The sequence below is a fragment of the Protopterus annectens genome, chromosome 11.part0 (genome assembly GCF_019279795.1).
Source record: "Protopterus annectens isolate FY-2018-M chromosome 11.part0, PAN1.0, whole genome shotgun sequence".
NCBI classification, from domain to species: Eukaryota; Metazoa; Chordata; order Ceratodontiformes; family Protopteridae; genus Protopterus; species Protopterus annectens.
The window spans coordinates 188,131,973-188,143,668 of record NC_056745.1 but is presented as its reverse complement, the minus strand read 5'-3'; the positions used below and the strand labels follow the sequence as shown (position 1 = coordinate 188,143,668).

The 11,696-nt window shown below is 44.0% G+C and overlaps 1 protein-coding gene across 2 annotated transcripts in view; it reads left to right on the top strand.

Annotated features, from left to right (window-relative positions):
* FOXM1 (forkhead box M1) overlaps positions 1-11,696 on the top strand; it is a gene marked incomplete in the record, with an annotated part of 465,907 nt that overhangs the window by 299,272 nt on the left and 154,939 nt on the right. For both annotated transcript variants that reach the window (XM_044087601.1, XM_044087602.1), the window contains 1 exon segment: positions 5,577-5,655. In XM_044087601.1, the coding sequence (XP_043943536.1) occupies positions 5,577-5,655 (79 nt within the window).

The following is an 11,696-nucleotide window of genomic DNA, read 5'->3' as shown; positions in this document are numbered from 1 at the left end:
TTTTGTGATAGAAATGAGGAGTGGGAATCTTGGGGCATGGTGGGCTATGTGTAGCAATTTACAATTTGGATTGCAGTCTTGCCCAGAGTTAGTTGCACTTGGATAATCTCGGATGCATTATGCTGAGCAACTAGCCTGGAGGTGTGGATATTCTTAATGAATATGGACACGCCTCCGCCTTTAGTGTTTAGGTCCAGGTTAGGTAGCCAAAAGGTGTGGTATGATTTATAGCCTGGTAATGCAGGGGTGCTCTCTGGAACCTTGAACTAGGTCTCTGTCACTGCACAGTTGTCGATGTTCTCCATTTTGAGGAGTGCCTCAAGTGAATGCATTTTGAGGTTTAGACTTCTAGCATTGAGTAGCATTACTGGCAGATTTTGCTTGCTTGTAACTGTACGGTGGTGAATTTGTCATTTGAACCTTGCCAAAAAAGACACTATAAGGGTGACAAGAGTCTTAGCCAGTATCTGGAATCCCAAGGGCGACAGCTGCAGGCCATCTCTGGCAAAGTATTGTGGTCTGTTGATCATGTCATCCCAGGCAGACAGATACGGATCTCCTTGGAATGATACCAGAAGCTTAGCCAATTGTTGAAGTCAATCATTTTGTCCTTGTACTGTGGTATCATTCTGGGTGATGATGCGATGTTACTCAGGGCTAGGGTCATACCTTCCTGGGCTACAAGATCGGAGAGCTCCTCCATGTCTCTCTTCATGTAGTCCAGGAGTGCCTCAGGTCATTCACACCAACATGGACAATGACAGATTCATGTTTGTACTTGTGGAGTGACCTGAGTGTGTGCGTTATATGGCAGATCCTGGCACCCAACAAGCAGCTTGACAGTAACTTTCTCCTTATTTGGCCTGGTGAATGGAACATCAGTGTGCCTGACTAGAGTCACCTATGACTGGAGTGTTGGGTACGTTGTTGTGCCTTATGGGCTGTGGTTGAGTGGCACACTGAGTTTGTGGGCTATGTGTTATTTGGGTTGTGTTGGGGGGGGGATGGAGGTCGCATGCATTTCTGCTTTGGAGGTCTCTATTACTTAAGCAGATTTTTATTGAGAGCCTCCGTGAATGTAGGTGTGTGTTTTGGTGGTGTAGGTTTGGAGGGACTATGTGATGAGTGTGGTGTGGTGCAAGTGTTTAACTTCTCTTGACTGTCTAGTCAAGTCTTGTGTGAAGACTTTGCTTCCAGTTTGGCTATATTAGTGCATCTCTCACAGGTTGTAGTGTCGGGTGGTAGGAGGAGAGGGTTATCTGCGTACATGAGGCAATTGCTGCATTGCCCCAAGATGCCCAGATTCATCAGGTAGACAAGAGAAAACACCGGGAGCTGACCCTTGGACATGCCTGGATAGGTGCTTATTTATTAAGTACTAAAAACGGTTTTCCTCTAGACAAGTGAGGAAAGTTGAGTGCTGTAGTAATTTGTAGCTTATTTATTGCTTACAAAGAGTTCTGAACAAGTGGACGGAACTGTACCTGGTATAGCCGGGATGCTCTCTGCAGCCTTAAACCAGGTGTCCGTGACTGCACAAATGTCAACATTTTCCAGGGTGAGGAGTGCTTCCAGTGAGTGCAGCTTCTGGTTTAGACTCCTACCTTTTAGCAGCATAACCTTGAGGTTGTTTTCAGAGGGTATTTTTACGTTTGGGAATTTTGTTCTTGTGACACTGCCTAAAAAGGCACTATGGGGATGGCAAGAGGTGATATTTCATGAGCCTACCACTTGAATTCTAATTTAGACACTATCAGGATAGTCTTCTCAGTGCCAGATGCTTAAAGAGCAAAATGTTTGAGATGAGGCCTTCTTCTGCCTTAATGACATTCATATTTAATTACAAAAAATTGGTTCCAGTGCAAAGACTGCGCTCAGTCCTTGCTAGGGTTCAACACCTACCATGTTCTTTCAGGCTACAGGTCCTTTTCTATGTCTTCCCCCAAACACACTGATTGTCAGATCAAAAAGCTCCATCATAACCCACCTGTTAAACTGCCTCAGTATAAATTGGCATACCTATTCAACTTGGCAGTAAGTATACTCGGATTACTCAGTTTTACTAATGCTAAGTCCTTTGATTAAACTGTTCTCCCCACCAGAGGTGATTACCTTATTGACTTTGTCCTTACCAGCTTCTCCGTGTCCTGCAACGATTCTAATGTCTCAACCACCTTAGTAAAAGCTGACTGCCTAACATTAAGCTTTTCCATTTGAGCAAATTTTGAACCTCCAAAAAAATCCCATAGTAATTCATGATTGCTTCAAAGCTAACCTGTTTTTATTTATAGACCTTGACCGTTATAAATGTTGCAGTTCTCCAAATAACCGAGTACCTGATGCTGTTTTCACATTTTTCTGAATTCTATTATGGTTATTTATTTAAAAGTCTGACTTGGAACAAAGCCATTTTTCAGCGGAGGCCTGGGGAGAAACACTCCAGACGCATTTGTTTTTAATCAGGTTCATGAGATTCTGTTTCCATATGCCATAAGAATAATGGTAATTTCAAAAGTAAGCCCATACAGTGGTATTTCTGTATAAATAAGCTTTACAAAAAAATATTTGGCTATATGTTTCAGATTCTCACCACTTCCTCAATATAAAAGGAATTTACAACCAAGTGAAACCCTCAAGCATATCTACAATTACAAGGTCATACAAGAACTCAGGATTGCTACCAACTCTAAAAATAAAGCACAAGGCCACCTTCTGTTAAATGAGGAAACTTGGAAATGATGCCCATAACTGTACCAAGATTATTTCAAGTGGAGTTTCCCACTCTGATACTCACGTTATTGTGAATATCGTTTCAAATAAATGTAATGCTCCACAATCAGCCTATCTCTCCCAAAATTATCTTTGACCAGGAAATATTCACACTATCCAAAACCAAAAATATCTCCTAAGATGTAATATCTCCAGTTGTCTGTCTGGTAAGTATTAAGCAGCAATTTAAATGAAGAGGTGTGAGTGGAGTTTGGCAAAGTCGAGCCAGGGCTTGTGTACTTGAAACATAGAGAACAGCTATAATGCTACCATTACACAAAGGCAGACCCGTGAAATGCCCCAGAAACTATAGCCTTAATGGTCTCAAGTATATTTTGTAATGTTGTGGTGCAAATAGCTGGCAAACTGATAAACAATGATGACCTTCAAACCTCTTATCAAAGCTAGTTTGGGTTTGTCAAAGATGTGCTGTGCCTAGTAATCCAAGCTGATTAATTTGAAAGGGTCACTGAAGCCTTTGATGATGGCCCAACAGTCAGTGCTGCTTACCTTCATCTTACCGAGGCTTTTGACACACTATTCCACATGCTAGTATCTTAAATAAACTGTCCCACTTCAACATAAACCCATATGTAGTCCTCTGGGTAGTAAATTAGCTCTTCAACAGAACTCGCACAGTTAATGTAGGGGGTACCTCCTCTAGCCAGAGTTTGCCCTAAATGCCAGGAATGTAGAATAGCACTTAGTCTTGGTTGTGATTAGGAAGTACCTTGCTCAGCTGATCCTGTAAGAGTTCTCTTCTAGGTTCTTTGCAGTCTTGGTCCCCTCCGTAATCTTCCAGATTAAACCTGTACTTGAATACAGTGCCCCTTTGGAATGTACCTCACAAAGCATCTTGACCAACTTGAAAGAACCTAAAGGTTTCAATGCAAAAGTCATTTTGGATTACACAAACCTAAGCTACACCAAAAGACTGAAAGACCTGTCCTCTCTATTCTGCCTCTTATAGATTTCTATAGGGGTGATCTGCTCAGCCTTCTGAGCCACTAAAAGTTCATAGAGTTTTCAATGTCAACAAACCTTTGGATCTGTAAAGGTGGAAGAACACACTTGCCATAGTCCTCCATATTCACTGTAAGATTACCAAGACCTGTTTTCTTGGTAGATGTGTAACTGCACATTCCCTGTCTTTGGGTAAACTCCCACTACACTTGAAAGTAGCTCCTTATCTTTCAAAACATGACTTTATTTCAACAGTCTGGGTAGATGTGCTAAGTTTAATCTTACTGCGGATAGCTAATACACACTCAGTTCAAATGGTTGATGTGGCTAAACTCCCTGATCCTTTGACTGTAAACTTGGTATGAACCTATGAGTCTGAAAACTATTTTCGCACCCCTGAAGCTCTTTGGCTGTTATCTCTACTTGCAATATGTCCCAGCTGTAGGACTAAAGTAGGGATCTCTATTTACTTTTTCAGAAAGATAAAGTTTCTGAGGACAAACTTTTCTCTTGAAACTGGTTTTAGAGTGATTTTCAGAACAGTCCATTCGTCTTTTGTTTTATTTACAGAGACAGAAACCAAGGAAGTGGAAACCAGCCATGGTGTCAGTGTACACTTCCAGCTCAGGCTGTACCTGAAATGTGCACACCAGTGTAAAAACGCAAATCAGTCACTTGCTTCCTTTGTGCCATGTGGAGAAGATGTTTGGCAGTGGCTAAGCAAGCTGTTTTAACTGTAGTGCTAGCAGCTTTATGTATATTCAGGTAAATAACAATGTATTGAAAAATGCTCCTCTAAAAGAACTTTATGCCAGGGACATAGGTGGTTCAAGTATTTGCTTCAAAATTAGTATATTGCAGACATATGTGCTGTATCTACATGGTCACCGAGTCATGCCTTTATGAAGTATTGTTCCTTGAACTGCAATTACAGCAACTGACCTCTTTCGGAATTTCGTTGTTTCAAGACGCTTCTTGCTAAACCATTTTGTTTTGGCCATCTTGTTATTCTGGCTTCCCAGTAGGGCAACACTTTTACTAGTGTGGATTCTTTCCTGTACTTGTTACCCAATGCCTCCAAAGTCAGATTTAACACGTGTTCGCCTTATCATTTGACCTCCATTAAGACCTTTAGTTGTGCCTCCTTTCTATTTTAATGCTGAAGACTGTCCTTTCTGACCCTTTTTTGGCCTTCATATGGGTATGACTTCCAAGGAAGGCTAAAACTGCTACTTGGAAGTCCTCCTTAGCAATATCCCCCCCCCCCCCCAAAAAAAAAAAAAACTGACTGCTAGGTATTCACTGTATCAATTTACCTACAAAGAAGGCTTCTAGTGGGGTTCTACTACTCTTCCACTCTCTGTCCCTCCACATATCTAGATGGCTTCTCCGCATGTCTAGGCGGTCTCTCTATCCAGCATGTGCTGATGCGTTGGTCCTGCAAGCCAACTTCTCTTTCATGTTGTGCTCAGTTATTGTATAGTAGTTGAACTGAGCAGTATATTAATTGTATGCAACGTTTATTCCAGCGGATGTCACAGCATGTACTAGCAGTAGCGATATGCTACAGTATAGTAACTGGAAAATTCTGGTTTGTGCACAGCTTGAAATATCAGATTAGGAAATCTCAGCAGTTGCCCACTACAAAAGGCCCCCTTCACAGATCGTCTGATATGGCAGATACTTGTATTTTAGTTCTGTTACATTACACTTGTATAATTTCCTCTTCAGAAATGAATAAACAGTTAGGATTGGAAGATATTTGCAATGATGGTAGTTCTTGGATTTTCTTTATAACTTGGTTAGACTGCCTTTTGCATACCATCTGTAATCTTCTTTTCCAGCAACAGAAGCAAAGCATTCCTGAGCCCCAGAAGTGTACTATAAGCACTGCAGCCAGTAGCAACACCCTCAGTGGCACGGGTAAGTATCATTTCAGCACTGTGCATTTGTATAAATTTGTCTGTTCAGTTTAAGTTGTGTAATGCATCCCAAATCAGTATTTCAGGTACATTTATGAAATTACTATGCAAGACGATCCCAGAACTCATGCAATACCAAAAAATGCAACAGTTTCCCTCACCTCTCTGAACTGTAAAGTCATTTGAATCCTAGATCTGTCTACAGAGTATTTGTCTCAAGCTTTGTTAAAGTTAACTTTTATTTACAAACACCTTTTATCAAGTCTTTGATTTGTTCCTGCTTCTGCATTTGAATGAATATATTTACTGTATGCCGTGTTTCGTTATTTAGCCATTTTTATTCCCAGTAGTTAACTTTGCATCTAAAATTTTAAGCTGGAATGCATGTAACGATGTATGTAGTGCATGGTGTGACACAATTACACTTCAATATCAGGAGGGAAGCAAGCTTGTTTAAGCACCTGTCTAACCCCAGAAAGATGCTTAGCAAGTTTTTGTTAATCACCCCTCAGTGTTGCTAAGCTCTAGTCTCGCACTAGAGCATTAAAAGCAGTCTGTGACTACCAAAGAACATCAGCGGGAATTGCAGAGAGCTTTAAAATGTATTCAGGCTCTTTATTTCAGTCATTCTGCTTCCCATCTTGCCACTGTTCTGTGGTGGCAACAGTTGTGTGTTGCAGCTTCCAGAAGTCTAAAATACACGATACACCAACCTACATTTCTTCAAAATTCCTTTGTACATGGGAGCAGGTTAAGCTCCATACACTACAAATATTTGCCATTTTCTAGTCATTGGATCACAGCAAGTCACTAGGCTATTGGCCCTGAGGCCCTTACAAGCCTAGCCAAGAATATTTAGCTCATGTTCCAGTAAATCAGCATCTAATGCCCCCATCCAGAAGGGACAGAGGTGGAATCCCAAGGCTGTATTTTCTGTTCCATATCCAGTTATCCAGGTTGCGCTTAAAAAGGGTTAATGAGGTACTCTGCTTGACATGGAGTGGGAGCCTATTCCAAGGAAGGGGGAGTCTCTGGGGCACAAGACTATCCCGGCAACAAGTCCTATTGATGTCACAGACCACGTTGAGGTCACGTGTGGGTTACTTGAGTGGAGCTTGACTTGGGGATATACAGCAGCCCCATCAAGGTGGGGTCTGAGATTGCTTTGTATGCCAGACAGAGGTCACCTCTGAGAAGTCTATAGGAGACTGAGTAGAGGGGCAGGGCCTTTAGCCTAAGAAGTCTATAGGAGACTGAGTAGAGGGGCAGGGCCTTTAGCCTATCTGTGTAGGGTAGATGTTTGAGGCCCTGGATTCTCCTGGTGATCCTTATGTGTTCTTGACATGGATGTCAAGGTTCACCTCTTAAGCCATGTTTTCTAATACTTTATATTACATATTCCCATTTCTGTAGGTGCATTGCTTGCCCTTGATTTGTAAGATTGTATCATACTAGCACATCATAAAAAACATAATCTTTGAGCAAGACAAATAGTTAATCTGATGTTGTTGCCTTTATTTACTCTTCAACCTGTGGGTTCTGATCTGGGGATTGGATTAGACTCAGCTGCATACTAAAGCTCCAGGATATGAAATCTGAGCTCCTCCCCTACCCATAAGGCTACTCTCCTCATTTGCTTCTCTTTGTCAAGCATAGAGATTCTGTTCGCCTGAGCTCTTTGGGGTTTCCGTGAGTTTTTCAGAGGCTTTAAAATTGTATTTCCTTTACTTTCTCCTTTTATCATTATTTCTTTAGGTAGTTGATCTTTGCATCAGGTTACTTTCTTGTGGTCTTGTAGTTGCCTTCTGTGAGATCATTCCTGTCCTTCCCTGCCCCTTTCTAGCTGTATTCCTTTTGTCTTTCTTAAAAAAAAAAAAAAAAAAAAGGCTAATTTTCAACCTATTAGTAGGTAGACTTTTTTCCTTTTAGAATCTCTTCTCGATTTGTGTGCGCTTGTTTGTTTTTCTTTTTTCACTGAATGACTGATCCTAAACCAATGGGTTTCAAAAATGTATGTCCTGTGGGCACAAAATTCCACTTTCAGATGCCCACTCTGTGTGATGTTTTGTGGCTACCCACTTGGACTCTTCATGCGGTATATGTGCTGGGTTTAAACAGCAAGCTTTTATAGGAGGAATGAATTGATCCTCAAGGGCCTCCTTCCTTCAACAGCTTTTGCTATTTCTACACCATCTACTTCAGGGGCACAAACCCCCTCCAAAAATAAGATTGCAAGGGGTCCCCCAGTAGGTCCCATCAAACCTCCTGCCAAGTCAACCAACTCGTCTGATCCGACTACTTCGTCTCCTGTAGTCATCCAGGCCTCCCCTCAACACTGGGGCCGTAGTTTCTCCCTGGAGTCGGTAACCTCTAAGCTTAAGTCCCCCTCTCCTACAATCTCCAAGACCTCCCTGCGTTGATACTTCTGCCCAGTCCTGCCACAGCCTTTCTGAAGCTGAGGTAGAGATCATGATGATAAAATTTCTCAAGGCACAAATCCATCTGGGGATCTTGCCTGCTGCATCCCACTATGGATCTGTGAGCAATATTCCTGCCTTTGGTCCTATATCTCCTTTTTTGGTCCAACCCCCGTTTTCAGAGTTGTTGGGCCCGAACTTTCCTTGATTCAAAACGTCCGAACCAGCAGGTATGGTTACCTCTATTCTGGTCTCCCTGACTTGCGTGGCTCTGACAGTTTCGGATCAGAGAGGCTCTTGGAGCCGTAGCTTCGACATCTGGTCCAAGGGGTTGACGTCAGCCACAAACTTTTCGGAGTTGTCGTCCCCTCAGGGCCTTGGCACTTGATAGCACTGCTCTGACTCCTCACTCTGATCCTGGGGTGGTAGGGGTTCATTGAGCTTCTCCGTCAACAGCTTCAGCTCTAGCGGGGTTGCCCTCGGTGTCTGTCTACCTTGGTGTTCATGGTGGTGGAGAGGGTTCTCTCTGCACCAGAAGAGCCTTGACTGTATCTGCTTCGGAGCTCAGCTCCCCCCCAGCAGCTTTTGTTTGAACCATCTATCCTGTCTCCCCAGGACAGCCTGCCCAGAAAGACTTTCGGACCGTTTCCCCTTTGGAACACCCAGAGTCTTCTGATACATCCCCAGAGCACCCCACCAAGGAGGTCCCTCAGAAACACCAGTGCAAAAAGAGGCACTTGCATTTCCCTTTGAAATCCCTCAATGAGGACTCCAATCTCGAAGAGGAAAGGTCTCCTAAATCACCACAGCCAAAAAGATGGTTGGTCTTCCAAAACCCCTAACCTGGAGAAATCTATTTCTGGAAGCTTTTGGGTTGGGACCATCTACTTCTTGGGTGTCCCCTCTGCTGTGCCCATTATTGACCTTTTCTCATACAGGGTGTGAAGGAGCTGGACACAGTGGAACCTATTCTAAAGCAAGCCAACAAGATTTTTGGCTCCCCTCCCTCCTGACCCCACCATCCATCCCCTTAACAGGGAGCCTAGGGCCTTGAACAGGTTTGGTAAGCAGGTATACTCTTCAGCGACCTTCCCATTGTCGAGCGCTGAACTATTTGGCACATGTAACCAGACTACAGAGGGACTTGGTCAAGGAACTCTCTAGCTCTGTCCCAGGGTCCATATCTGCTGAGGAACAGAAGACCTTTTCCTCTAGGATGGCCACCCTTCAGTCTACTTCTAACACGTCCATCAGGGTCATTTCTCATGCTGCAGAAGGTGCTTCATGGGCAGCCGGATCAGGCATTGCCACCAGATACCAAGCCTGGATGTGACTGTGCGATTTCTCAGAATCCTTCAAGGCATCCTTGACCGATGCCTCTTTTGACAGATCAACTCTCTTCAGTCCAACTGTCAAAGACGCACTCCCAAAGTGAGAAGGACAGAAAGCCCTAGTCTACCATCAAAATCCACTTTGCTACTCCACGCCGGACCTTTGCCAGGAACCAGTGTGGAGGTAAAAAGTTGTGCTTCAGAAAATCTCAAGGTCCTTTTCAGGAATCACATAGACCTTCCTCCCAGAGACAGAGGGAGAAATGGTTGTAATGGCAGACGCAGTCATCATGGCAAAGGGGGTCTGATGAATCAGGGGTCTCAAGATGCCTTTTCAGACAGACCCAATCAGCGATCCTGAGGGATTGCCCAACTACGCATCTTTTAAGGCAGTCAGGGGACATTTGTCTTTACACCCAACAGCCTGAGAAGCCATCACAAAAGATCATTGGGTGTTAAAAAATTATATCCAGAGGCTATTCCATACCCTTTTCCAAAAACCCTTTCCAAGCAAGATTCTCCCTGATTAGCCACATTATCAGAGGAAGGCTGAAACCTTATAAATTTCAAAGCTGCTGGGTGTCATCCAAGGTGTCCCCCCAGACCAACTTGGATCAGGCATCTACTCCAGATTCTTTTTAGTGCCCAAAAAGATAGAGGACCTCAGGCCCACTCCGGGCCTTACGACCCTCAACAAATCTGATGCCAATTCGAAGTTTCGAATGGTCACTAATTAGTCCATTCTGTCCTTCCTGCCGAAGGAAGACTGGATGTGCTCTATAGACCATTGGAACGAGTGCTATCACATAAAGATGAACAGGTGCTCAAGAAGGTTCCTCTGCTTCCCGCTAGAAGCCAGTCACTGCCAGTTCAGTGTTACTCCCCTTTGGTTTCCCCATGGCCCCCAAGGTGTTCACCAAATGTATGGCAGTAGTGGCAGTTCACCTGAGACTGCAAGGATTCCTTGTGTTTCCTTATCTGGCCAATTGGTTCCTAACTGCTTCCACCAGTCATAGACTCCTAGAAGCCAGATAATTCCTGTTCCGTTTAGCGTTGACCTTGCGCATATCAGTCAGTCTAAAAAAGTCTCTGCTTCAACTAGTCCAAATTAGACTTCATCGGGGCTTGCCCGGACACCATTCATTCTTTAGCACTTCCTCCTCCAGGCAGAATCTCTTCCCTGACGTCTCACGTCAAACAAATCATAGAAATTCCTTCTCCCCCTGTCAAGTCTCGTTCTTGGGGTCCATGGTGGTTACAATTTCCCTGGTTCCGGCATCTTGCCTTCATATGAGAGTACTTCAGTGGTCTTTGGCAGTACAGTGGTCTCTCCTTTACTATCCATTGAATTACCAGATCAGAATCTCCAGAGCATGCAGCCAGTCTCTCCTCTAGTAGCTCTAATCCAAGGACCTCCTTCAGGGCCACCCATTCATCCTTCCCCCTCCCAAGGCCACTGTGACCACAGACACGTCCCAATTCTGGTAGGTGAGCATTATCTGGGCCAAACAGTCCAGGGCACATGATCCCCCCCCCCCCCCCCAGAGACCAATTTGCATATAAACTTTCTGGAGATGAGTGGTGTTTCTTGCATTGCAAGCCCTTCATTCCTTTTCCCATGGGAACTATTGCAATTCAGACGGACAACATGTCCGTGGTCTTGGTACATCAATAAACAAGGAGGAACCAAGTCTCTTATCCTTTGTGTCATGAGGCTGTGGCAATGGATAATCTGTTTCAACCACTTTCTTGTAGCAACACACATACCAGAAAAGTCAAACATCCTGGCAGACAGGCTCATCATGACCATTCTGATGCCTCATGAGTAGTCTCTGAATCCCTCAGTGGCAAAAATGATCTTCCAGAGATGGGGTTAACCTTGCTGCAATCTCTTTGCTTTTCCTCCAACACCAAGTACAGTGAATTTTTTTTGCCCTGATCCCACCTCAGGGACAGTTACAGATAGACACTCTAGTCCATGCTTGGCCCCCTGGTCTGCTTTATGCCTATCCTCCTCTTCCCCTTTTTCTCAGGTTCTGCAAAAAGCTCAGAGGTTGAAGTGCCAGGTAATCCTCATTGCTCCCATTTGGCCTAGTCAAGCTTAGATGTTCTTCATCTCACATTGCTGCAGTCATAACCTGGGGGTAGTCCGCTGTCCTCGGTCGGCCCGAATACCAAAAAGGGATTAGGCTGGGCGTCCGGTCATAATTGGAAGAAAACAGATTTCTCTCTGGCGTCGAGTGCGCCCGTGGTACTTCAGTAGCATGACCGGCGTCATATCCTCAGTCTTTCTT